The 27357-nt window shown below is 41.7% G+C and overlaps 1 protein-coding gene across 1 annotated transcript in view; it reads right to left on the reverse strand.

The window, feature by feature from the left end:
• Window positions 1-27357, reverse strand: part of cerkl (ceramide kinase-like) — a 39560-nt gene that overhangs the window by 2702 nt on the left and 9501 nt on the right. The window contains exons 3-13 of the mRNA XM_044217061.1: window positions 26475-26705; window positions 13000-13131; window positions 11933-11996; window positions 9369-9499; window positions 9143-9217; window positions 4798-4975; window positions 4316-4381; window positions 3781-3806; window positions 3548-3656; window positions 3304-3400; window positions 57-253 (exon numbers count right to left, since the gene is read on the reverse strand). Coding sequence (XP_044072996.1) covers window positions 57-253; window positions 3304-3400; window positions 3548-3656; window positions 3781-3806; window positions 4316-4381; window positions 4798-4975; window positions 9143-9217; window positions 9369-9499; window positions 11933-11996; window positions 13000-13131; window positions 26475-26705 — 1306 coding nt within the window. The remainder of the gene's footprint in view (window positions 1-56; window positions 254-3303; window positions 3401-3547; window positions 3657-3780; window positions 3807-4315; window positions 4382-4797; window positions 4976-9142; window positions 9218-9368; window positions 9500-11932; window positions 11997-12999; window positions 13132-26474; window positions 26706-27357) is intronic.

Raw genomic sequence — 27357 nt, forward strand, 5'->3', positions numbered from 1 at the left:
TTTCTGATTATTATAAGTATATCTTTTTTCAGTAATAATAACAGTGATCATTATACCTGACGAGCACTTCGTTAGCGATCTCCACCAGCTCTCCGTCGATGTTCCAGGGGAAGGCGGACCCCTCTGATTGGATGATGGGCGAGGTTTTGGAGTCAGCCTCTTCCTCGCTCTCCTCCTCCGACCAGCCAATCAGCGACCGCGGGCGGATCCTCACTGCTGACACGGCATGCGTCTCCACAAAGGGGAAGCTGAACTGCAGACGGACAATCGGACAGTCAGACGGACAAAAAACAACCAGGAGAGACAGTGAGTGTGTGAGTGTGTGTGTGTGTGTGTGTGTGAGTGAGTCCTGCAGGTCAAAGGTCAACTGAGGAGGAAAGAAAGGCTCATTAAGATCCTCATTAAGCAGCTTGTTAATGTGGAAGAGTGAGAGTTTCTTCCTGTTTACTGTCCTCTGCTGTCTCTACTGTAACACAACGAAGCTCCAACAGGGGGCAGCAAAGACCAACAGACAGACAGACAGACAGACTCTCTCTCTCTGTCCTGTCTGTCTGCTTTCTTTCCTCCTCAGGTTTGTTCTTTTTTCTGAGAATAAAGCTGAAAGAGGAAAGGTTCACAGTTTTTCTAGTCTGCTTTACAACAATAGTTCAGTGGTGGAGTGTAACTAAGTACAATTATTTAAGTCCTGTACTTAAGTACAAATTTGAGGTATCTGTACTTTACTTTTTATGGCACTTTATACTTCTACTCCACTATATTTCTGAGGGAAATATGGTACTTTTTACTCCACTACGTTGATTTAATAAGTTCACTTACTAGTTAAGATTCTGCATACAAAACATATGAAGAACTTTTGTGATGCATTGCAAAAAATGTTACTACCCCTTTGTCTATTAAATTTGATCTTAAATGAGTAATCAATTAATCATTTAGTTGATTAGTGAATATTTTTAAGACTGATTAATCATTTAGGTCATTTTTAATGCAAAAATCAATTAAACATTTCATGGTTTCAGCTTCTCAAATATCAGGATTTGCTGCTTTTCCTTGTCTTAAATTACAGCAAACTGAATAATGTTGAAGTCTGGACTGTTGGTCAGACAAAACAAGGCATGTGAAGGTGTCACTTTGGTTTAACAAACCAAACAATAAATGGATTGATCAAGAAAATAACCAGCAGATTAATCCATAATGAAAATAATCATTAGTTGCAGATCTATATAAATTAGCTCCACCTCAAACAACAGTAAAATGCTGCTTAAACATTAAGTAATAATAATCTGATGATATAATATATAATAGTATATATACAGTATAGCATTCCTTATACTATATACACTCACAGGGGTAATTTCTCTGCATTGAGTCCTTTTACTTTTGATACTTCAAGTACATTTTCCTGATAATACTTCTAGTACTTCTACTTAAGTAACATTTTCAATGCAGGACTTTTACTTGTAACAGAGTATTTTTACAGTGTGGTATTGGTACTTTTACTTAAGTAAAGGATCTGAATACTTCAGGTGCCGTATGAACTTGCTGTAATCTTTCCTCCTGTCTATGATTCCCTTCCTGGTGCACTAGGAAGCAGAGTGGATGTTTCTGACTCTGGTGTTTAGATGTCGCTGCTGAAAATTCTGGTTTACTTTCAGTTTTTCGAACACACTTGACCAGACAGGACTGACTAATGAGGTCGTCATGGTTACACGTGAGCTGCTCCACCAGGACGCCCCGTCTTGTCGTGTTTGACACTTAGCTGTTTGTCCCTCCATCAGGATGGAGGCTAACAGGATGTAGGTCAGTAAATAAACAGCGCGTTTGCTCTGCAGGACAGTGAACACTGTCAGTATATTTAGTAAGTGGGTTAGTGTGCGGTCTCACAGGCCAGGCCACTAGGTTAATCTACTCACTAACTAGTTGTTTTTTTTGGCGCTGTGAGAGGTGGAGCCTTGGGATGGCGAGGTCAAGAGTGAGACATGTCAGCAACTGATGGAATTAAATCAAACACAACCCATGTAAGGGATGGGGTCAGATCCGGTTCTCGGTCGGCAAAATAACTGGATTCATTAAGCTCTGGCGCTAACAAATGTTTTATCAAACCTTTTATCTCTCCCCACTCCTTTTTTTTATTAGCAAAGAGCAATGGAAAACATTCAGGTAGAAGCTTCTTATTTTTAGCCGACTGTCGCTGGTTAAAATGACAAACATCTCCGGTGGCAGATCAGTTCCGCTGTAGCGAATTGACTTGAACTAATTAACAGCTAAAGTGAAAAGTTTGTCTGTTCTCTGGTTACTGTGCTCTCTGCCGCAGATGTCTGTATTCAGCCAAAGATTGTTTGCGAGTGAAAAGACACATCGCTCTGTAACGCCACTGAACGACCGCGAGAAGACTATGTTTTTGTTGTTTAACAGGAACCAACAGAGGTGACTCTTCTCGATCACCTGACGTCAGTTTAAACCTGCAATAAAATAACAGGCAGTGGAAACAAGCTGTGAACATTGACATATCGTCACCTTTTCAAGCTGCTAAATGCTCCAATACGTTCATCAGCTAGTCGCTAACTGTGTCCGTCTTCTGTTTGGTGCTGGGCTCGAGTGTACAGTGGGTTTCTAGAGCTTTTTCACTGCCTTCTGCTGCCGAAAACGACGCTATGAGAGCTCTGAACGTGATCCAAAACAGTAAAATTGTGGGCCGGACAGCTAAACAACGAGCTAAAACTCACTATAAAGCTCCGTAAAGCCGAGGGGATCTGCAGATTCAGGTGATAATTCTCAGGAGGACCCCTTTCACATTGTTTTCACATTGTTTTCACATTGTCATTTGATACATTGTTATTATAAAAATATAGATTTATGTCACTTTAAGAATCTCCCACTTAAACTTTGACATTTTAATTGGATCAACTTCATAGTTTTCTTCAGTATTTGGAGTAAGTAGCTTAAATGTTTCAGATACATTTAATTAATTCAATAATAATAAATATCATGCTGTTCATCTCCGTTTCAGGTTGTGAACATTAATTAGGCTGTCACTAAAAACTGTATTGTTTCTGCTTCTAAGCCAAGAAAAGATGATTAGACATCTTTGAGTTGGAGCTATTTCAGCCTTTGGTTACTTGCAAATGTTGAAAGGTAAACCTAATAAGAATCAATAAGGGATTCGAAAGGATGCAATACTGGATTATTATTTGATAAAATGTTATCGAACTCCGTCTCTAGCCTAAAACATTGTAGAATTAATGTTGTTTCCAGTTTTTCCTGAAAGTAAAAACTGAGAGGATGTTGATTGACAGCTGCTCTCACCTGTTCACTAGAGCTGCTGTATCGCTTCAGGTGTTTGATGAACTCTGACCTGGAAGTGTTTCCTACTGCAATCAATGCTGCGCTGCCATTTGCCAACCTGTCACACAAACAGGAAGTGGAAGCGACATTCAGTAGCAGAATCATGATCAAATTACCTGCAGCGTGGTGCATTCAAGGTCACAACGCAACACAGCTGACTTTAACATTCTCAGAAGGATTAACTGCTCGTCATACACCCATGTACCTGGTGTTGGGAGCCAGTCCTTGAGGTGCGTGTGGACTCAGACAGGGGATGGACATGATGCTGATGCTCAGATACAGGCCCTGATTGGTCGTCCAGGACTCCCCCCCTTCTGCACCAACCAATCACAGAAAGAAAAAAGTAAATCAAACTGGCAGACAGAGACGGAAATCTGAACCAGCTTTGATCTCTTGTCCACAAGTGTCCGTCTAAACACAGACAAGTACCGGTCTCACCTGACTCTGGGTCCTGGTCCTGGTCTCTGAGAAAGAAATTAAATTTTGGTTAAAACACACAGTTGTGTTTATTCTGAAGAGAATCAATATGACAAACTCACATTTATAAACACGTACACGATATTTCTCTACTGCATTCAAACCAGGAAAACCTTTTATGAAATCAATAAGTAATAAAATCAGAGGTTATGCCAACAAAACAGTAGTTAGACAACTTATTAAATCAGTTATTAAATCACAGTGGTGTTAAAGTGACGATACAGATTTGGAGCAGGTACATAACAAATAAGTCTAAAAGTGAATGTAGAGAGCAGTGGAGGCCGTTCAATAGAGTCTTCTATAGCTGAAGTCAAAGCTTAGTGCGCCAAGCTTGACAACAACATTGTTAGTGTGTAAGCAGAAGCCCTCAGTGCCGGTAGCCTCACCTAGGTAAATAATCACCAGCCACCACTGGTACAGAGCCTTGAGCCTGAAGCTTGAAACAACCGCTTACTGCATTGTTTCACACATTGCTAATGTTGTGTGTGTTTCTCACCGATGTTTAGACAAATTCCTGTTTGACTTCTTCACTGGTAGAAAAGACAGCTGACAGTCTTCTGGTCTGAGGGAGAGAGAGGAGAAAAAGACTAAGAAACTAAGAGTCTGCAGCCACGCTAGCAGCTCTGTGAGGTTGTACTTAGGCACAGCGGTGCTTTGAGCTAAATGCTAGCATGCTGATGTTTAGCAGGTATGATGTTCACCATCTTAGCTTAGCCTGTTAGCATGCTAACATTTGCTAATTAGCAAAAGGGACATGAATGTCTGACACACATGTCAACCTGCTGGTGGCGCTTGAGGAAAGCTCAGAGGATCACCAAAATCAGTAGGATTCATCCTCTGAGCACCATCCATCCAATACGCCGCTAGCACGGCTAAGAATGTACTTCAAGTCAGTTTTATTTAAATAGCAAATATATAATAAATAATAATAAAATTCAACTTACTGTATATAACTCCAAAATTGTGTGTGTGTGTTACCTCAGCCTAGCTAGTGTCTTCACCAGAGCATATTCTCGTCGCCGTGACGACGGCATCCACCTCTTCTTCTCCGCCCGTGCTAAGCTCCGTCCACCAAAGCCAAACATGGCGGAGAAACCGAAACGCACCAACTGACCGAGAGACGAGAAGCTGCACATGTCCACCTGCTGCAGGTGACCTGCAGACAGAGAGAGAGAAATGAAATACTGATGAAAGATTATTTTTGAGTTATGAAAAACATAGGGCCCTACACACACACACACACACACACACACACACACACACACAGACTGCAAGAAAGCCAAGTAGTCGTATGGTGAGAATCTTATTATTATTCATGAGAAGCATCATTTGAAATATGGGCGACAGAAAGAGGTCAGGAGTGTGTGTGTGTTAATATCTATAAACTTCAGTAAAATCCCATTGCAGTAGAGTGACCAGTCTCTGGTTGTTATTGCTCCAGTTAGACCAGTCTGGCTGTATATCAATCCAGTCGGACCAGTCTCTGGTGGTATATCAGTCCAGTTAGACCAGTCTCTTTTGCAGCAGAATTCAGAGGACATTTACAGCATATTTAAGACAAATGTGTCTGTCAGTGTAAGTGAAGATTAAATGATTCTCACTTTTGGGTGAAATTCTCCTTTAAATGACTAACACTATGATTTGACTTCTGTTCTGTGGGAACATTTGAGCCAACAGAAACAACATGAGATTTTTCAGAATCCATTAAAACTCCATCAGCTGACTAAGTCCACAAGATGTGGCTGAAAAACTCAAACTCACTTCTACTAAGAACTTTATTGTCGAAATGTGACTCCAGCCCAGCTGATGTAAAGCAGCCAGCAACGTCTTTTTCTGAAGGTTTCTGATTAGTCGACATTACGTTGTTCATAATTGGTAATATAAACATGAAAGTTGTGTACTTCACTGGTAGACTCTTGATGGACGGCTACACACATACAAGGCAAGGGTCATGTGACCAACAGAGGCAGGTGAAGGCTTTGTTAGGCTACTTTTTGGTGGCTTTGAACACCCATCACGAGCATATGCAACATCTTTCAGATTTTCAAAGTAATTTATAAGGATCAGTTGCATTTTGTACTAACACAGTTTCTTTAATATGTGGGAAGGTCCAGGAAAAGACTTCAACCAACTCTGTTCAGACCGTCTGGCTGAAGAAATATCTGATATCTGCAATTCTACTCTGATCACAGTGAAAGTTGTATTAACTATTAATGTTTATTTTCCCACAGTCTGTGAACGCGTCACAAACCATAGACGTAACTGCAATAAAAATATAATCAACCTGATTTTGCCATCAAGAAGATGCTCCACAAACACACACACACACACACACACACACACGCACACACACAGCATGCCATCTGGCCACATACCTGCTATAACCTACTGAACTGCTGTCTCCCCACCTGTCTGTCTGACTGCCTGTCTGTCTCTCTGGATAGAATCTGATTTCCTCACCATATGGCATGTTATCAGTGTGTGTGTGTGTGTGTGTGTGTGTGTCTCGGCTTTAATCCTGAGACGGTCAGTCTCACAGTCAGTGTGTCAGTGAGATCAAACCTGCAGCGCTTCTTAAAGGTGCAACCAATATTTATTTTAACCAGCAGGAAATATACTAGAGAGTTTGATTTATAAACAAAATCATGGCCGATGCCGAAGGCCAATCCAAGATCTTCCCCTGACGCTGATTCGGTGTACCCCGTCCTTGGCGGCTGAGAGGGCGGAGCTGAGCAGCTTAGGTCTCCCAGCTGCAATGGTTCCACTTAAACAAATTAACCTCCTCCACTTGCAGGGCGTGTGGGCCACTGTGGGCCTGTGTTTACGGTTTGGTGCACGAGCAGTGCCATCGACCCGTGTCCTTGCCTCCAGCAGGATGTGTCGCGCCTTGGGGGTGTTTGCTGCAGCGATAGCGGCCGGCTATGGCAGCTTCAAGCACAAGAAACCGGCTTGTGATGTGATTTTATGAAAGGTTTGCAGACTGCGGCCTCCCACCTTTTGCCTGATTTCCTAGTGAGATCTGCGGATGGTGGTCATGGGTATCTTTCAGGCCTGGCTCTTGAACTCTAGCAGCAGGTGTGCCTGGGTATTTTGTCCACATAGACAGCGCTCCTTTTAGCCCCTTTCCACAACTAGAGGGCAGGGGATCTCTGACTCAACCCAAAGTCATCACATTCACCTTCAGGTCCAAGGTTCAGGTCCCTTGCTCTCTGTGTCCTGTCTGTGCACTCAGCTGCTATGTTATTGTACTTCTGGAAACCTTCCTGTGTCCCTGTGCTCCTCTGACGGTGTGGCGGCTGGCATGGTGCAATTTGCATGGCTTACGAGGCGAAGGGTTTTGCTACGCGGATGGACGAGGAGCATTGCCTCATTGGCCGCCCTATACACGGGCTGCTTCATGGTTTTCCATCTCTATCATTGCATTCTTATATCTCAGAGATATGACATCTGGTTGTATGTCTCACTCTGTGCTTGGTGCAACGTCGGTTGGGGCATTTCCCAAAATGTTGAACTAGTATTTTAAATATACTAAATCTAAAAAAAAGGGAATCACCCAATTAAACACCCACCATGTGTACACCAGGTTCCCACAAAAAAGAAGGCATGACATGAGGACATGATCGAAGTGTCCTCAATGGTAGCTACAACCCTGTTAACATGTTAAACATAATTCAGGTCAGCAGTTTAACCACCATTTTGAATTGGTGCTCAAGTTCTGTTAAACAGCAGGTAACCATAAGAACAGTATTGATGCTTCAGGCTCCGTTAGTAGTTAACTGACTAACCATGGGTTAAACTGAATACAAACACACTGTAAAACATGGAGGAAGATTTAAACACACACTGATGTGCTGACATAGACAATAATTGACTCGTTTATTGTATCAGGACACTGTGGGGTATCATTACAAACAGTTCAGGTATGTTCACCTTGGTTATGTCGTGAATACATCTGAACTCACCTGTAGTCACCTGGTGTCTGTGGGAACAGCCTGGGAACTTTAACTGTTTTCTATTGTTCAGGAATTATTCTTATTTGTGCCACTAAATACTCCCATCTGTCACACACACACACAGCTCCAGTGTTAATTAGTGTTAATGAACCACCATCACACCACAACCTGTCATTCAAACACAGCAGCCTGCCCTGCTGCCAGCTGATTGGTCGGCAGGTTTACCTGAAAGGAGGCAGGGAGAGGTTGAAGGGGGCGGGGCTACAGTGAGCAGAGTAAACCTGTGATTTAGAGTGAAAGTGATCCTGCTGTTAGACATCTGTCTGCTCCCTCCCTCAGGAGTCCAGTCACACCGTCTGTTCCACTCTGTCGGGGGGTTTGTTTGTTCTCAAACTGTCTGAGTGACTGTCAGCCAATCACATCAAAGCTTAACAAGAACACAAGCTCCTGATTGGCTCCCTGTGTTGCTTGAAGTAAATTAAATTAGAACAACGATGGGGAGGTGACTATAGACCTAGAACGGGTAGAATAAGGTAGAACCCACAAAGGACGATGTGACTACAGATCTGGAAGAGGTAGCAGCCACCCAGTACGATGTGACATTAGATCCAGAACTGGTAGAACCCACAGAGTAAAAGTGACTATAGATCTAAACAAGGTATACCTGACCTAGAATGGTGTCGCTATAGATATAGAACAAGTAAAACCCAGTCAGTACAATGTGACTACAGATCTAGAACAGGAAGAACCCACAAAGGACGATGTGACAATGGTGTGACTATAGATATAGAACAAGTAAAACCCACCCAGGATGTGACTGTAGAGCTACAACTGGTAGAATAATAAATAGAACCCAGCCAGGACAATAAAACTATAGAGCTAGAATAGGTAGATGCCACCCAGGACAATGTGACAATAGATCTGGGACAGGTATGACTCACCCAAGACAACACAACTATTGATTTAGAAATGGTAGAGTCCACCAAGGAAAAACAAGTAGGTCCCACCAGGCAGAGTCCACCCAGGATGACAAAAGTATAAACATAGAACAGGTAGAACCTACCCAGGGCCCAGTGACCACAGATGCAGACAGGTAAACCCAACAGGTAAAGGTAACTATAGACACAGAACACGTATAAGCTACCTAAGACAATCTGACCATGGAACAGGTAGAACCCACCCATGACAATCATAATACAGATATAGACCAGGTAGAACCTGTCCAGGACAATGTGACTAACGATCTAGAACAAGTAGAACGCACCCATGACAATGTTACTATAGATTTAGACCAGGGAGAACCCACCACAGCCATTGTGACTACAGACCTAGGATGTTGTACCTACAGAACTAGAACACGTAGAACCTACCGAGGATGATGTGCAGGGCTGCAGTGACTGGATCTCTGACTCCATGAACAGAACAGGAAACCACGTCAGTAGAACCTGTAAAGATGGACAGACAGACAGTTAAAACACCCTTTCTGGCAGTTTCTACATAATGTGGATATATGTGTGTCTGTACAATGTTGGTCTACAGTGTGTGGATCGACATGCAGTGGATCTGTATGAGGGTACTGTATGTTCACTCTCTCACCAGCAGGAATGATTCCAAGTGGCAGCACTGGTTTCACTGGTTTCTCTGGAGAATCAGCATCCAGCTGAGCTCTGAGGACCAGAGCATGACACAGCTCCGCCACCGAACCGTCCCCACCAACACACACCAGCCTGACAGACAGGTGGAGACAAAACGGTGTAAGGACAGCCAGGTAGACAGGTTGAGTCAAACAGGTAGAAAATGATTTGTGTCTTTGTAGAGTTGTCATCCAGGTCAAAATGAAACAATCCTCTGAACTTTTATTCTGATGGCCAACAGGAAATCCAGTGACAGCGAACGCTCATAAAAACAGGTATCCTCAAATACATAGTCATTCAGCAGGGGGTGTGGCTTCTCCTCAGGACCATTGCTGAGCATTTCCTTACTAACAATAGCACTGAATAGGACTGGGTATCAAACCTCAGTACTTTTTTGGAACCAACCGATATGTGTCTGTAGCACCAAGTATGGAAACCGTCAAGTGTGTAACACTGGCACTGAATGTCTGATCATATTTGTAGTCTTGTTTACTTACAGATCCTGATTTAAATCAAAATTCTGCCAATTTTAGACAGTATTTTATTTAGTCAAACATTTGAAAACCTTGGATTCTTTTGTTAAATGAAAAAAAATATTTTGTAGAAAAACATGTTTGTATTTCTTAAAGTAGAGATATCAATACAGAATTGTTGTGGTATCGGTACTAAAACTCAGGTATGGAAAATTGTAAATGATACCCAGCCCTAGCAGTAAATGACTTCAACTTCACAATAAAAGTCCAGTGGATTGTTTTACTTTGGGACAGAGAGAAACATGAAAACAGACTCAAACAACTCAAATAATAAATGGGGGGGGGGTTCTCTCACTGTATTCCATGCCCTCTCCTTTTTTTGTTCTGTCTGTACAGTAAAGACGTTGACTCAACCCAACCCAACAGACGGCGACAATAAGTTTCTGATTCTCAGTGCAATGCAAATTTTGCATCATGCAAATTTTTCGCTCAAGTTGAAACATTTTTAACTTGTGTGGACGCATATCCGCGTCACCCGGCACAAATTCGTGTCTATTTGCACTGACTCCTGTATGTGATCGCGCCACGTGGAAAATTTGCTTTGCTTTTGGTCTGAACACACCATAAGGGTTCTGCTGGGGGAATATGGACTCTAAAATCCTGTCTACGACCCTGATAACTGGACAACAAACACGCAGACAAAACCTAAAAAATAAGAAATAATGAGTGTGGAAGAAAACATTCAACCCTGGTTTGTACAGATCAATATTTTCTTATTACTGTCATTCTCTTTAATTTTTGTATGAATATTGTTGCATGACTTTGTTTGTGTATTATTATTAGCAGTAGTGATAATAGTGGTAGTCGTAAAAGACAATAATACATATCATAACTTGATTGTTTGACATTTTCAGGAGCTCATTGAAAAGCGAGAAGGTTCATCTTCAGAGTTTGCAGTAAATGTGAGGTAAACAGACTCCGCCCCTCCCCCTCCTCCTGGGATTACCTGAAGCTCTGGTCGCCACGGTGATAGCCAGCCTAATTGGCAAATGTAGGTTTCAACCAAATCCTCACCAGAGCAGCCTCACACACACACTCAGCAGCTAGCTTAGCAATGCTGAGCTAATCTTCTCTAAGCACATTAAGCTTTATGAGGGCTGAGCACAAAAGCTGCTTACACACACACACGAACACACAGAGACCATCACAGATAGTGATGAGTTTGATCAGTGTTTTTGTAGTCGTAGCTATTGTTGTATTATTATTTGCTTCAGAAGCACAAAATATTATTTTCACTTTCATTAGTGAGGTTAGCTCAGTTAGCAGTTGGTGTTTGACCTTACCTGTGTGTGTGTGTGTGTGTGTGTGTGTGTGTAATCAGTCTGGGTCAGTGTGTTTTAGTGTCAGCCTCTGACAGTAACCTGGTGGTTCAGTCTGTTATGGAAGGATGATGTCACAGTTTGATCATGACATGCTAACGTTTATCTAAACACAGGGCCTTTATTTTATAATATACATCTCATTTAGCTTTAACATGTTAGACTTTATTTTCCTGTGTAAAATTAAACGGTTTCATATACCTTATGTCTTATTTTAATATTTTTGTCCATAATTTCTATCAGCTTGACACAGGTAGCAACAGTAACTAGGGTGGGGCTTAGTGAACGGTCAATGGAGCGATTTTGGCTAAAAACTGGCCCCTTTCCCGGGGAAAATACCTTCTCCAAATCTCATTAACGCTACCATGCCACTGTAAATATTAAACTTAGAAGTTATTTTTAAATATAACCGAATCAACTTTTAAGCTGCAACCATTTCCTAATTTGACAATACTTTTAACTATCTAACTTACATGAAAGAATAATATCAGAATATTAGAATAAGCATCATTTTCTGAGCAATTTTCCGCAACAAACTTAATTTATAGCAGGAAATCACGATTTTCCTGGAAAAAGAGTGATATATTCCAAGCCAAGTAATCAATTTAAAATCACAGGGGAGAGAGAGAGAGAGAGTGGTGAGACAGAGAGACAAGGGATGAGAGACAACTAACCCATCATATTCATCCAGCTTGCATTCCTTCATCACTGAGAGAGCATGACCCTTCCTCTCTGTCACTGGAGAGAGAGAGACAGGGAGAGAGAGAGACAGATAGGGAGACAGAGAGAGATACAGGGCGAGAGACAGAGAGAGACAGGAAGAGGGAGGGAAACAGATGGAGAGACATTGAGATGGACAGAGATAGTGTTCGTGCATGTGTGTGGTCACATGTACACAAGTGTGTGTTCGATGGCTGCCAAAAAAAAGTGGGACAACGGATATCACACCATCTGCTGAGAGGAGGAGAGGAGAAGGTATGAGAAGGAGGGAAGAAGGAGAGGAGAGGAAACAAGAGAGGAGAGGAGAAGATATGAGGAAGAAAGGAGAGGAGAGCAAACCAGGAGAAAAGAGGAGAGGGGAGGAAACAAGAGAGGAGAGGAGAAGATATGAGGAGGAGGAATAAAGGAGAGGAAAACCAGGAGAAAAGAGGAGAGGAAAGAAAACAGAGGAAACAAGAGAGGAGAGGATAGGAAAGTAGAGGAAACACAGGAAAGGAGAAGAGCAGAAAGGGAAGGAAACAAGGAGCAAGAGGAGATAAGGAGAAGTGACATGGAGAGGAAGCAAGGAGAGGAGATGAGAGGAGAAGACACAGGAAAGGAGAGGAGAGGAAACGAGGAGAGGAGAGGAGAGAGAAGCAGGTTGTCTCCCTCTGTCACAACAGATGGGCTAAGCTCCGCCCCCTGTATCATGTTACCTAGCGACCAGAGACTGCCATTAACGCTGACCTTTGGACCTCCACACACACACACACACACACACACACACACACACACACACACACACACACAGATTTCACATTGTCTACTCTGTTGTCAATAAAGAAGGGGCTGTTACAACTGTTAAAACCACTACAACAGTTCTGCTGCCCTTACACATAATTTTATTACAATACACAAAGTGTGACATCATGCAAAAATCGACTGTGGTCCCGCCCACTGTCAGTCTGAAGAATGAAATAATAATCACTACTATTTGTTGTGAAGATTATCAGTAGGTACATGAACAAGTGGGTGGACTGACCGGTGATGTCAGTGCAGATGTCAGCCATCTTGAAGAGCGGAGCCACATGTTCTCTGTAGATATGAACGGCCTCCTTCTTGTGGCTGCTGGGGTTGATGAACACCTTCAGACACCTGGGACGACTGCTGAACCCTGCATACACACACACACACACACACACAAGAGAGAGGAAGCTACAAATTTTAAGGCACACTGTCAACAGGTTGAGTTTTGCTGAAAATAAAAGAGGGTAAAAACATTCTGTCCAGTTATCTGTAGTTTTCACATTTTTAATGTAATGTTTTACAGTGAAAATTGTCATGTCTCGCTAGCATGGCTAGCAGCATGGCGAGGAAATGTCAGTCGATCCACCACTTTGGTCCAGGCTGAAATGGTAATGCTATGAAATTTTGCACAGACATTCATGAATCCCAATGACTTTGGCGATCCCCTGGCTTTTCCTCTAAAGCAACCATTACTTTTCACTTATCCAGTGAAATACCTCAAAACGGACTAGATGGACTGTACAGAAATTCATGGTTCCCAGACGATGTATCGATTTAACTTTTTATCTAGCACCATCATCGGGTCAAATATTTAATCTGTCCAACACTTTGGTTTCATTCTCATCATAGCATGCAAACATGCTGAAGTAAGATGGTGAACATGGTATATTTATATCTGCTAAACATCAGCATGTTAGCATTGTCATTGTGAGCATGTTAGCATGCTGCCGTTAGCATGTAGCTCAGAGCACTGCTGTGCCTAAGAACAGCCTCACAGAGCCGCTAGCATGGCTGTAGACTCTTAGTCTTCTTTGTTTGAAAAAGTAAAGTGTACTGATGGCTGTGGACTCTTTCTTGTGTCTGAAATCACTCCCTCTTTACTACATAGTGCGCTACATTTACCCTTGGCCATTTTATTTAGTGTCTCAAAAAATCCACAATGGAACGAAAAAAGTAGTGGCAATGGCATCAGCTAACAATCTCACAATGTAATACGCTGCATTTTAAAAATGAAAAAAAAATCCTGTTGTGTGACGCTACACTTGTTAGTGATGATGCAAAATGTTGATAATTAATAAAATTTCAATATACTTTTCAGTGAATAGTGAATGAGTGAGTGAGTTGGGACACACACCAAATCAGGTGTTGCGGGGGTTAGCGCAGGGTTGTGCGGGTGTGTGTTTATTTGTGCTTAGAACGTAACCGCTGTGAAATAATAAATCAATCAGAAAATAACGTTTTATTTCTCTGATTCACCGGCTTTCTCTCTACCACTGCTGCCTCTCTTTGTTCTCTCTCTAGCTCGCTTCACTTTCAATAGGCTTTATTGGCATGACATTTGACATGTGTTGCCAAAGCACAGTTCTCAGCTCAGCCTCTCTTCCATCTTCACAGTTGCTCGGTAAGCAGTTGAATGCTACAAAGGTACATTGTAAACAAGGTTGTTCTTCCCGTGGGTGGCTTACGTGATTGGCCACCCCAGCACGACGTTGGGTTGCGTTTCTCCCAAAGTTGATTCTGTTTCAACTTTTCGCCGCACGGCCGTTGCGATTTTTTCCCAGCATCCCCCTGCGGTCCCCACTGCCGCAGCCCAAACGCACGTTCAGTGAATGGGAGGACCAGCGTTTTTGTCGCAACGCCTAAAAACAAGACAAAGTTTTTACCTCGTAAAAACCTTTTTACCCATTATGCTCTACTATAAGGCTAGTTCACTATTTGCTGGATGTGTCTATTTAAATGTATTTGCTTCTTTTGTCAAATAGCACATTTTATAGTGATTAGTATGTGGGGTTTTTGTGATTAATTAGTTAATTGTTTAGTCCATAAAATGTTAAGTAGTAGTGAAAAATGCCCATCACAATTTACCAGAATTTCTTTGGTTCCAGCTTTTCAAATGTGAGGATTTGCTGCTTTTCTCTGTTTTATATCATTGTAAACTTAATATCTTTGGGGTTTGGACTGTTGTTTGGTCCCTTTGAGCTCTGTGAAATTCTGATAAGCATTTGTCATGATTTTCTGTTAATGGATAAAATGAAAACAATAATCAAATGAAAAATTGATGATGAAAATAATCATTGTTGCAGCACAAAAACTGACCCTGTCATTTGAGACAGTCATCAGCCTTTACAGGTCCCTGTTCATCCTGCCTGGAATGAACACTGATCACTATATACTGTGTTATCATCACCAACATCAAACAACTGAACACACTTTAGGAACTACGCAGACAGCTTACAGTCACTGCATGTGACCTTAGTTTGGATCAGCAACCAGCTTGTATTTGTCACATAAATTCAAAAACCAAACTAGTACAAGTCTGGATGGATGAATTGTAAATTGTAATTAAAGAGCAGACACCTGTATACTGTTCTAACATCTGGCTTGTTTGATACAAAATATTCAGGATATCGTATACATCACCAACACTGGTAGACCATGTAAGAGTGTTTGTGTGTGCGTATGTGTGTGTGTGTGTGTGTGTGTGCTTACATGGTATCGACTCCAAACTACAGACACACACACACTGACCCCCTGTACAGCTCATCATTAGGCAGATTTAGAGACCGCATTATAAATCCCCATAGACCAGCACAGATCAATATACACACTCACACACACACCAGCTCCATTATCCAGATCATTACTATAATCTGCTCCCAAAAGACTGTGACCTCGCCCTGTTAATGACCCCACACACACACACACACACATACACTCAGTGCACCTCCTGCCATCACTCCACCCCACAGGTCTGAGCAGGTACTCAGGAGTCCCTGTGAGGAGTTACCCAACACCCCCACCACTCTTCTCTCTCTACTGGACCCCCACCATTACCAGAAGCTCCAACCATTTCTTTGGTACCCCCCAAATTTCTTTTTGCCCAACCCCCTCTAACCAACATGATTCCTGTGTGAGCCCTAAATACTACAGCACTTATAGACCACAAACCTGACTAAAACATGAATTTCTACCCTGGTTTACAAGTTTCACATCCTTGTGAATGGTAAGAGATACTTGCAGCCGCCCTGTGCTAAAGGACCCAGGATGATACTGGGAGCCATGATGGCAATGGGGCTTGGGATGGCACTTTGGACCCCGTCCAACTTAGCCCTTTTTGACCAAACAGTTCCAGGAACTATGAAACCAAAAGTCCCATTTGCACATTTCTGTTTGCATTTCCACTGCATCTGATGAACCGTGAAGATTAGGCAAATAAGGAATGAAAAACAACAGCAGCGTTTGAAGCACAATTTTCACACACATTGAAACAACAACACGGAGTCATGTGTTGTTCTTTGTTTTTACTGTTGCATGACCCTGTTGTTTGAGTGGATGTAATGAACTAATATAAATTTGAGATGCAGAGATGGAAAAGGAGACTGAAAACTCCAGAGCACCTGTCTCCACAGTGGAAGATCTGCTGAAGTGTTACTTCGATGAAACAATCAGCAAATTAAGATCTATTTCTCTTGTTCACTTGCTTTGTTCTCTTATTACCGATCCTCTCATTCACTGCCTAGCTCAATCAACCACCACCGCATTCTCGCTGTCTCTCTACATAACTATGCTTTTAAAATTAATAAAAAATTATGGGACATGTACACCCCTCGTCATATTATTGATATTAGGGTGACCCAGTTCTTCCTGATTTTGTGAGTGTAGCTGTACGCATGTTGTAGCAGCCAGGGTGTCTGTGTTTGCCCATCATACTCTGCCCTGATAGTTCCTGAACCATCACCAAGTACAACCCCAGAGGCTTTTTTTTTACACCTGGAACTACCATACAGGAACTACATTTAGTCCCTGGTTCCTTCTGTGAAACTGAGGTAAAGTTCCTGAGTTCTTCTAAAGGTTCCTGGTCCACTGGAAAAGAGCTTTTAAACTGTGAGGTGCGCCTCCCCTTCAACTCTCTCGTGTTCCCCTGGGGAGGGAGAGAGGTGAGGCAAAGATACTATATGAGGTGAAAGGGACAGGTGCATGCCGGTGTTCTAAAAACAACAGGAAGTTAGTTATTGTAATTTGGCATGCTGATTTGACTGCTTATCAATGCAGTCAGCACAGACGCATTGATAGGCTGTCAACATAGTTCATGATGCCACAGAGCTCATGGAGGCTACTAAGGTACTTAGCTTAGCTTAACTTGTCGCAATTAGCATGAAAATTCTTACTTATTCACAGAGTCATAACTCACAGACATGATACACATATTTTTAGATACAGTGTTACTTATACTTCCCGAGTATATCATTATCTCTGATGTTCATTGTTGTGTTCTGAAAGCTAATCTTATTCCAGACCAATAGATGGCCCTATGTAACTGCTATTATACTACTTGATAAGAAAAAAGACAGGAAGTATAGCTATTAATTATATATATATATATATATATATATATATATATATATATATATATATATATATATATATATATATATATATATATATATATTATTATAATATTATATAGTTATTTCTGAAAGTTGCTGTCCCAGTCGAGATGATAGTAGATACTGGATCTTCAGTTTCATTGCTGTCTACTCATGTTTATGAGAACTCATTCAGTGACATACCCCTGAAACACACAAAGATTCCTCTGGTGACGTGCGCAAGACTGGATATACACGCACTTCATGATGGATGTTCTGCATTAGCCTCCTTTTACATTGTGGAGTCAGGTTCACAACTGCTGGGGTTGGACTTAGTTGAAGCACTGGAAATGTTCATTGTGGAAAACAAAGTGAAACTCATATCAGAACAGTCAGGGAGATAGCAGTTCCACCTACGCCTGCTACTACAGCTCCACCTCTACTTACCATGGGCTGTGTGAAAAACTTTGTGCATAAAGTCAAAGTGAGAGATGATGTGAAACCTGTGCAACAGAAATTGAGAAGATTGCCCTTCTGTCAGAGATGCTGTTTCTGCAGAGTTAAAACACCTACTAGATGCTGACACCATCGAGAAGATTGACACGTCTCCTTGGGTGTCGCCAATCATTGTGACTCAACGGAAGAACTCAGCAAGAATACGAATGTGTACAGACCTCAGGAAGCCCAACAAGGCTGTAGTGACTGATTGCTACCCCATTCCACACATGGAGGAGCTCTTTTCAGAACTCAGAGGAGCACCCATGTTCTCAACCATCGACCTTGCAAATGCTTACAATCAGGTTCCTCTGCATGAGGACAGCAGAGATCTGACTGCCTTCATAACCCACGAGGGGCTCTTCAGATACAAGCGAGTTTGCAATGGGCAAGCATCAGCACCCTCAGCATTTCAGAAGATGATGTCCATGGTGCTGCAAGACCTACCTGGAGTTTAAGTGTATCTCAATGACATCAGTGTCTATTCATCTTGCCGTGCTGATCATGAAACACACCTGAAAGCTGTACTCTACAGGAATTAACTGTCCGTGCACGAGTCACTTATTCTGAGAGAGTGTCACAGAATAGTGGTGCCAGTAAAGCTACATTCATATATGGAAGAAAAATGAGAACCAAACTCTCTTTCCAGCCAAAGCTCACAGCTGCAGCTACACATGAAAACATAGACTGATGCCAAGAGACATGCCAAGACTCCTAAACTGCACCCAGGAAGTCTCGTGCACATGAGATACCATGTGCATGTCAAGAAAGGAAAGTCTGAGTTCAGTGAGCCTCTGAAAAGTGACACAACAGAAAGGACCTCACAGCTACACACTGACTGATGGGATGCTTCACACCTGATTGTGCTGCCAGAGACCTTCACTCTTCCAGCAGAAGAACAGAGGAAGACGGAGCCTGCTACAAGTGACGAAATAGGAGCCAGCGAAATAGAAAATAGCCATCCTGGATCAAAGACTATGTCACTTGAGAATACAAGAAGGATATATAGTCTGTTGCTGTAACAGTGTTAAAAAAACTGTTCTGCTTATTGTTATAGGTGAAGTAACACCCAGGTTATCATTATAGAAGATATTTGTTTGTATCTGGTTACCCCACTTTGTTTTAGTGTAGAAGTAACCCTTTTTAAGAAAGGGGGAAATGTGTTCTGAAAGCTAATCTTATTCCAGGCCAATAGGTGGCACTATGTAACTGCTATTATGCTACTTGATAAGAAAAAAGACGTGTGTGGAGTTGTAAAATGCTCGCCCACAGTAAAGTAACATGAAACATTATCCTCTGTCCGGTGCTTCTTTTTGGGTGCTTTACTACACATACATAACGTCCATCACAAATAAATCCACTTAGAAATCATGGAAAAAATATTTCCAGAACTTACTTGAGAATCTTCACATTTTTAAGTTTTCTTCAGTATCAAAGTAATTCAGTCATAGTTGTCTTTACATCCATTAGTACACTGCAAACACAAACAACTAATAGCTAATTCGATGGTCCCAATTTGCTTCCTTCCTTTTTACAGGAAGTATACTGTTTACCTGCTTAAAGAGAGCAGATTAATGCACATGGCGTTAATGACAAAATAATGTCAAAATCATTGTTACATCACTAAAGAAAAATAGTTATTCTCAGTCCTATAGTGAACCTGAATGCCTTAAACGGGCCTCTCTGTCCTCCTCTCTCTCTCTAAGTGATTGATGCTCACACACACACACACAGTATCATAGGAGATGATGTCATTCAATTTGTTGATCTATTTCTAAGAAGAAAGGTAGACAGCCAGGTAGATGTAGAGAGATAAAGTATCCATCAGATCATCTCCCAGCCTCGGCCAGCGGTAGGTTGCTATGGTGCTGCTAAAGCGTTACCATGGCAAACAATCCCAGTTTTGTCAAAGAAAAGGGTTGAGTTTCTGACAGAGGACTTAAGTCTGAGCGGCTGAATGTTGTTGACAAAAACAGATCATATTTTGGTGCGGACTCCATCTGTGGTCAATGGACAGTAGTAATTAATTAAAGGCTTTAAACATCCAGTTTAATCAGATTCTCTGGAATAATACAGATGTTTCATAGACATGAGACTTAAAGGGGAATTCTAGTAGTTTTAGAGCTGAAACGATTAGTCAGTTAAATCAATTAGCTGAATGAAAATTAATTGGCAACAATTCTGATATTAGTTAGCAGCTCTAAGTATTTGTCAACCAGGGTCTGATTCTCATATTTTTTCTATAACGACTATCAGTCATGATATTCGTGGTATTCTCACCTCCTCTGTACAGATTTGGGATTATGTCCAACCAAAAGTAAACACAGAAAGTATTCTTCTGGAAATCCCTGTAGCTGTAGCATATCCACTGTCATGTCAACTTGCCGCCTGATTCATTGCTGTGAGGCTGTGGCTCACTCTCTATGTAGCTTGTTTGCATGCTACAGAAGTACTAGAGAAGTGGCAGCAAATGCAGCAACTTGATTTGCGTCAGCAAGTTTCCAAATTGAAATAAGACTAAGAGTCTACAGCCACGCTAGAGGCTCTGTGAGGCTGTATTTATGCACAGTGGTACTCGCTGGCTAAATGCTATGATCAGGATGCTAACATGCTCACAGTGACAAAGCAAACATGCTGATGTTTGGCAGGTATAATGGTTACCATCTTAGTTTAGCATGTTAGCCTGCTAGCATTTGCTAATTAGCATTAAACACAAAGTGCAGCTGAGGCTGATGGGAATGTCATTAGTTTTGCAGGTATTTAGTCATAAACCAGAGTATTGAACAAATAAAAATTTTGACCTAATGATGGTGCTAGATGAGAAGTTAAGGGATCACCAAAGTTATTACAATTCATCCTGAAGGGAACATGAATGTCTGTACCAAATTTCATGGCAATCCATCCAATAGTTGTCAGGCTATTTCACTCAAAACCAGAAATTTTGACTTGCTAGTGGTGCTAGAAGAAAAGTCAGGGGATCACCAAAGTAATTAGGATTCATCCTCTGGGGACCACGACTGTACAAAATTTCATGCTAATCTACCTTATGAGATATAGTTCAGTCTGGACCAAAGTCTAGACCGACTGACCCTCCGACCAACATTGCCATCCTTAGAGCCACACCACTAGCAAGGATAAAAAGGGAAAAAGCTCTACCTTACTTTAGAACTGTGGAGTACAATCACTCTCCTGTGACATACAGATTAACTGACACTGACAGGTGACAGCAAGAACACCAGCAGAATTATTTTTCTCTCTCGTGAGCAATGTTTGAGTTGCCAGGTTGCATTACAATCAGGGGTTTCGAGGGTTTGACCTCCTGTATATTAATTGGGTGGATGGGGGGTGGGGTGTGAATGTGTGCTGCTGTACAATAAAGTATGTTTCCCGACAAACTAATAAAGCCTTCAACCTGAATATGAAAGAGAGAGACAGGGAGGTAGACAGGTTTCTCTCATCATGTCACTATGGATACACTCACTGACTTCTCGGACACACCAGTTAATATGTAACACAGAGCTGCACACACACAAACACTGGGCCATAAAGCAGTTTATAGAGGCGTCCTCGTCAGACTGAACTGTCTCTTCTGTTAAAAGAGACAAACTAGAAGAGAGCAATAATAACACACAGTTTAGTGTTCTGAGTGCTCACGGTTTGATACACCAGGTTGTGTTGGTCACGTCACCATCAGTAAAACTAATATTGTTGCGTTGCGTTTATTACTGCAGTCTTTGTTCTTCCTCTGTGATTCCGAGTGTCTGTTGCATTGGGATCTTGGATGACAATGGCATCATTTGGATGTTTGAGATTTTGAGAATAAAGTAAGAATATATTGAGAAAAAAAGTTGTTATTTTACGAGAGAATAGTCATAATTAGCTATTTTGATAATCAAATAATCGTTTAAGAAAAATAACATCTGTTCTCTGGTTCCAGCTTGTCCATTGTGAGGATTTACCGCGTTTCTGTTTTATATCATTGTAAACGGAGTATCTGTGGTTTTGGACAGTTTGAAGACGTCACATCGGTCTTTAGGGAAATTATGATGGGCTTTTTTAAATACTATTTTCTGCCATTTTATAGACGAACTGATTAATCAACAAAAGAATCGAAAGATTCATCAATAATGAAAAGAATTGTTAGTTGCAGCCCTAGTCATAAGTTGCAATTTTATGAGAAAAAGTCTTATTATTATAAGAATAAAGTTGCATTTTTCCTTTGTGTCTGTTGGGTGTTGATCTTTTCTGGCCACTAGGAATGTGCTCCAATAACCGGTTCCACTGTGGATCTGGTCCTCGTTCGGCAAAATACAGATTCGTTAAGTAGTCGGCATGTTTTCACAAGAAAGAAGAACGCATGGAATAAGAAAGGCGATATCTCTGGTTCTGTTCATTGATTTTTTTTATACACTGTCCATCGTGAGTCCGACAGCGTTATAGCAGTGTAATGCTTAATCAGTGGAGTTCTCTTTTCAGAATCTATCAGTTAAACTTTTATTCATATCATATCAACATTTTAATCTGATCAGCTTCATAGCTGTGAATCAGGACCTTCAGTATTTGGAGTAAGTAGCTGGAGAAGTACAGTAGGCTACAGCTGTTAATTGAATGCGTCAGATACATTTAATTAACATCTCATATATTATGCTGCTCATCTCAGTTTCAACATTAATTAGGCTGACACTAACAACTGTAGTGTTTCTGCCTTCTCAGCCAAGACAAATGTGATTAGACATCTTTGAGTTATTTTAGACTTTAGTTACTTACAAATGTAGAAAGGAAAACCTAATAAGATTCAATAAGAGATTTGAAAGGATTTAGATTCGATAAGTGAATTGGATAATGGATTTGAATTTGATAAAATGCTATCGAAAGCCATTCCTATTCCTCATTTTGACCTTATGACACCTTACAGCACTGCCCGACCGACCGCTGCCATCTCCCTCTGATTTCACTTCGTCACTGTGAACGCAAACTAACAGCTCTGTAAGCGAGCAGAAAACTGACATTGGATTGACAAGACAATTGATCTGGGAGGAGTCGCAACAGCCCCTGGCGGCCTGGACAAGCTCAGTCCAGCCGTCCCATGAACTCCATAGCCGCCACCGGCCTGTCAGTCTGTTGTGCTGTTAAACAACTGCAGTCAATCCATCCCGGCGTCTGACTGGGTGTATGGAAACAGACTCTATACAGCATCACCGTCGCCTTTTGTCACCCTGACTGCCATTCACTCTCTGCGCAGCGTTCTGCAGCTGCTTCACACAGCGAACAGCACAGAATAACGCGCTGGAAACAGAAAGTGTCTGCTCTCTGCTCACCATTGTGCAGCTGAATGTTCGGACCTGAAGGTTAAGAAGTGGCAGTGGTGTCTGCAGTGGCGGAACTGCCCGCTCTGCAACGCCACGATTCACACAACAATGCGCTTTTCACACTGACCTCTGGCTGGAAAATAGGCTTAATGTTCGCACAGCAGCAGAGCAACCGACTGTGTTTACCTTCCACACACACACACACACACACACACACAGACTCCTCCGCCGCGGTGTGTAAAGTCACAAAAGCCGTCACAGTTTGATGTGCAGTGTGACCACGCGAGCTGACACACGACCTGTGAGCCATTTGCGTGTGTGTGTGTGTGTGTGTGTGTGTGTGTGTGAGGCCAAAGACAAACACTTAAAGAAGTTGTGACTTTGCTGCAGGGCCTCATGGGTAATCTGGTTTGATGGACAGACAGACGGACAGACAGACAGGTGACCAGCGATAACGTGTCAGACCAATGCCATGGTGACAGGACAACGGTAGCGTGTGTGTGACCTTTGACCTCCTCATTTACGGATGGCTCGTAACATCTCTGCTTGAGCCGACATTGTTGGACTAACAGAGAAAACCTGAAATGTAAAGTGTGTTTGTGTGAGTTAAATCCATACACACAGCACTCCAACATTTCTATTGTGTGGTAAGTGTCAGCCAGGCACCGCCCACTACAGTGCACCTGGGAAACCAGCGTCTGGGAACTTGAGTCTGCAGCAACATCCAAAACTTTATTAAACAGGTCCTGTCAGGAGGAGGTTGTGCTGCTGTGGTACAAGTTGCCTGAATTCATGCTATTAAATTTTTTATAGGGAGCATGTTAAAGATGAAAAGAACACAAAGGAACATTTAATGATGGCAGAAAACACTGAGGGAGATTTTTAGAAAGCATGGGTTAGGAGAAAATCAAATTTTTACCGTCACAAGCTGTAAACACTCCACTGACATATTGTCACCTTATAAAGTTGTTGGTGTCAAGCAAGAACCTGCCTATTTACATCTATTTATATAACTATTGATCAAGCAGACACGGAGCAACATTTTGGTGCTGAGTAGGTAATGTACAGTGGGTTTATCAAAGCTTTTTTTGCTGAAAACAGCTGTCTAGCTGCGGCTGGAAATGATCGATGCAAGCGTTGAGAGTGAAACAAAACAGTAATGATCAGAAGAGCTGAGGGGAACAGCAGAGTTGGGTGATAATTATCTGTGGGTTGTTTCTACAAGTGACATTTAATCCATTGTTAGCATAGAAATATTTACTAGTGCAGCTTTAAAGGCATAATTTAACATTTTGTGCAAGACATTTGATCTATTTCTTTCTGAGACTGAGATGCGAAGTTTGATATAAATCTCATGTCTGTGGTTTTCCCAGTTAGGTGTGGAACAACTGGATTCAGTGCTCTGACCTCAACCCCATCCAACACCTTTGGGGTGAACTGGAACATCGACTGTGAGCCAGGCCTTATCGCCCAACATCAGTGTTGAACCTCACTAATGCTCTTGTGGCTGAATGGGAGCACATCCCTGCAGCCAGTTTCAGAAATCTGGTGAAAACTCTGAAACCAGAAGAGTGGAGGCTGTTATAGCAGCAGATGGTTTTGGAATCACATACAGGTGTCATGTTCGAATGTCCACATCCTTTTGGCCTTGTAGTGTATCTTAGCTAAAGTTTCAAGTCTCTGCAGGGTGGTTTTCACAGTGAACTAATGTAAATTGGACACACACATGTTTGTGTAGACAATCTTTTAGCTAATCTCTCTTGCAGACAACATGATTCAACTGCTGACAGCATGTTACAGAGTACCGCTGAATGTGTGTGTGTGTGTGCGTGTGTGTAAGTAATCGGTCACTTTGTTCCGGTGGATTAGCAGATAAGCTCTACTGTCTGACGTAACTGTGACTCACCTCATTAAACTGAGTGACGAACAGGCTGACAGAAAACAATGAAATTATAATCTGAGCAGCACTGGCTAACAACTAGCTAACCAATGGACATGACAAATGTATACCTCATCTATACAGTTTGCAAGTTTTTTCTCCCCCTATCATGTCAATGAAAGCCATCTGTAGAGATAGAGTAGACAAAGGTGACTTTGTTTTATATTCCAGGATGCCCATTATGAGTGGCTGCAGTGGTGAATGTCCATGTCTGCAAAGAGCAATTTAAACAAATATATTCACATGTTTCAACTTTATTCCAAATCACACAAGGTAGTGGAATATATTATAATAAATACCTGAAAGAAGGTATGACGAGGTGACCACCTGTAAGGGCTACACACAGGAGAAAAAACAGTGCCTCTTTTCCACTACTGTCCACTAATGGAAAAAGAAATCGCTAACATGTCCAGACTGGCTAGCTAGCCAAATGCTAACCAGAGCTGTTGGATTTGAATCACTTGCCCTAAACTCATAGTCCAAGGCAGCAACTGTTGTAATAAGCCTATACAGGTATTATTGAAAATGACAGATTTTTAAAAAATGTTATGCTGACCCTGGAGCTGAGCTACACAATGCAACGTCAGCTGCATTTAATCTATCTATCTGATGGAGAGGTGAATGCATACAGTGACAATTAGTGCTAATAATAACAGTATTACTCAACAGCGTGTGTGTGTGTTTATAATCATCTTACAGTATGACACTCATAGAAGTACTGAGTCATGTTTCCAGTTTATCTCAGCTCTTACGGTGTGTCATACAGACAAACTGTCAATGAGATTGACAGAGACTCCATGTGGGGCCAAGGAGGCTCCAAACTGGGCCCCAAGTGGGATATCTGTTTAAAGCTCAGTTCATCCAAATTACACAAAAAAATATGTATTCCAAGTCACTAAATGCCATCTCCCTATTCAGATAGTTTAGGTTTGATTTGTCAAAGTTTGCCGTTTATGGTACTAAAAGCCAAAAAATAGCATTCACATTACATACATTTGTCAAAAAGCTTTTGTCCAAAGCAAAACAGAAACAATGACCCATTACTCTTGATGATCCACAAACATCACTGTCAACAGCTTTTATTTCCAACTATTTTCATTCAAAAAGAAACAAGTGTGCACAGGATATTATTCCCAACCTCTCTAGACACTAAAACATTTGGAAATCCTCCTTCCATTACATTTTGTAGTGAATTAATGTTCTGTTAAACTGTTGTACACCACCCTGGGCTGAAAAGTGGTTAATCCAAATTTTCAACAGCCAATGGAAAATAATGACATTCACCTGTTGAAAAGGGACAAGCTTAAAATTATGTAAAACTCACAATTTCTTTTTTGTGCTTGCTCTTCACACTGTATGGCCATCTGAATGTGTGTGTTACCTGTGAGCAGTTCCTTCAGGGTGTTGTACCAGGTGTTTGTGTGTTCTGCTGAGGCGTTGTGGAGGTGCAGGGTGTCCTCCTCCAGCCTGCTCCCTCTCCTCCTGCAGCAGAACAGAGTCACGCCGAGCACGGCTCCCCCTGTCTGCTGGCCCGCCGCTCGCCGCCGCTTCACCTTCACCGCAAACACGTCCTGCAGCAGCACCACATCTGGCTGCAGCACGCACACCTCAGCTGCACGGAGAGAGGAAGCATTAACACACAGCACCTGGACACAACACACTTTACTAATAATGTAATTTTTTATGATTACTGTTCACTATTAGTGAAATGCAGACTTTTTGAGTTTGAAAAGCCTGCTTACTCGTGTTCATGCGTCAGAAAGATCTAAATTCTTATGTATAAGTCAAGGGATGAACATTGTTGCAGTGGCAGAAACAAGACTACAGCGTCTACAGCCATGCTAGCGGCTCTGATGGTCAGCTAAATGGTCAGCATGCTAACATGCTGATGATTAGCAGGTATTATATTTACCATGCTCACTGTCTTAATTTAATGTGTTACCATGCTAACATTTGATAATTTATGGGAATGTCATTAGTTTTGCAGGTATTTGGTTGTACCAAATTCCATGACATGAGTATTTCCCAAAATGTTGGACTTTTTCTTTAATAATGCTGTTCAGAAGCAGAAAGTATTCGGACCCCTTTACTTTTTTCACTTAATTACAATACTCAGGCTGTAAAGAAGAGGTGTTCACATTATTTTGTCCACCCCCCTTTGTCAGTGAGTAAAATATGAAAGTAGCAAACTGCTACTGGTTCATCTGTGTTCACATTACATAATATCATTAACTGTAATTATCACTAATCCATTGATAGCAGAA

The sequence above is a fragment of the Siniperca chuatsi genome, linkage group LG12, assembly GCF_020085105.1.
Source record: "Siniperca chuatsi isolate FFG_IHB_CAS linkage group LG12, ASM2008510v1, whole genome shotgun sequence".
Lineage (NCBI taxonomy): Eukaryota > Metazoa > Chordata > Actinopteri > Centrarchiformes > Sinipercidae > Siniperca > Siniperca chuatsi.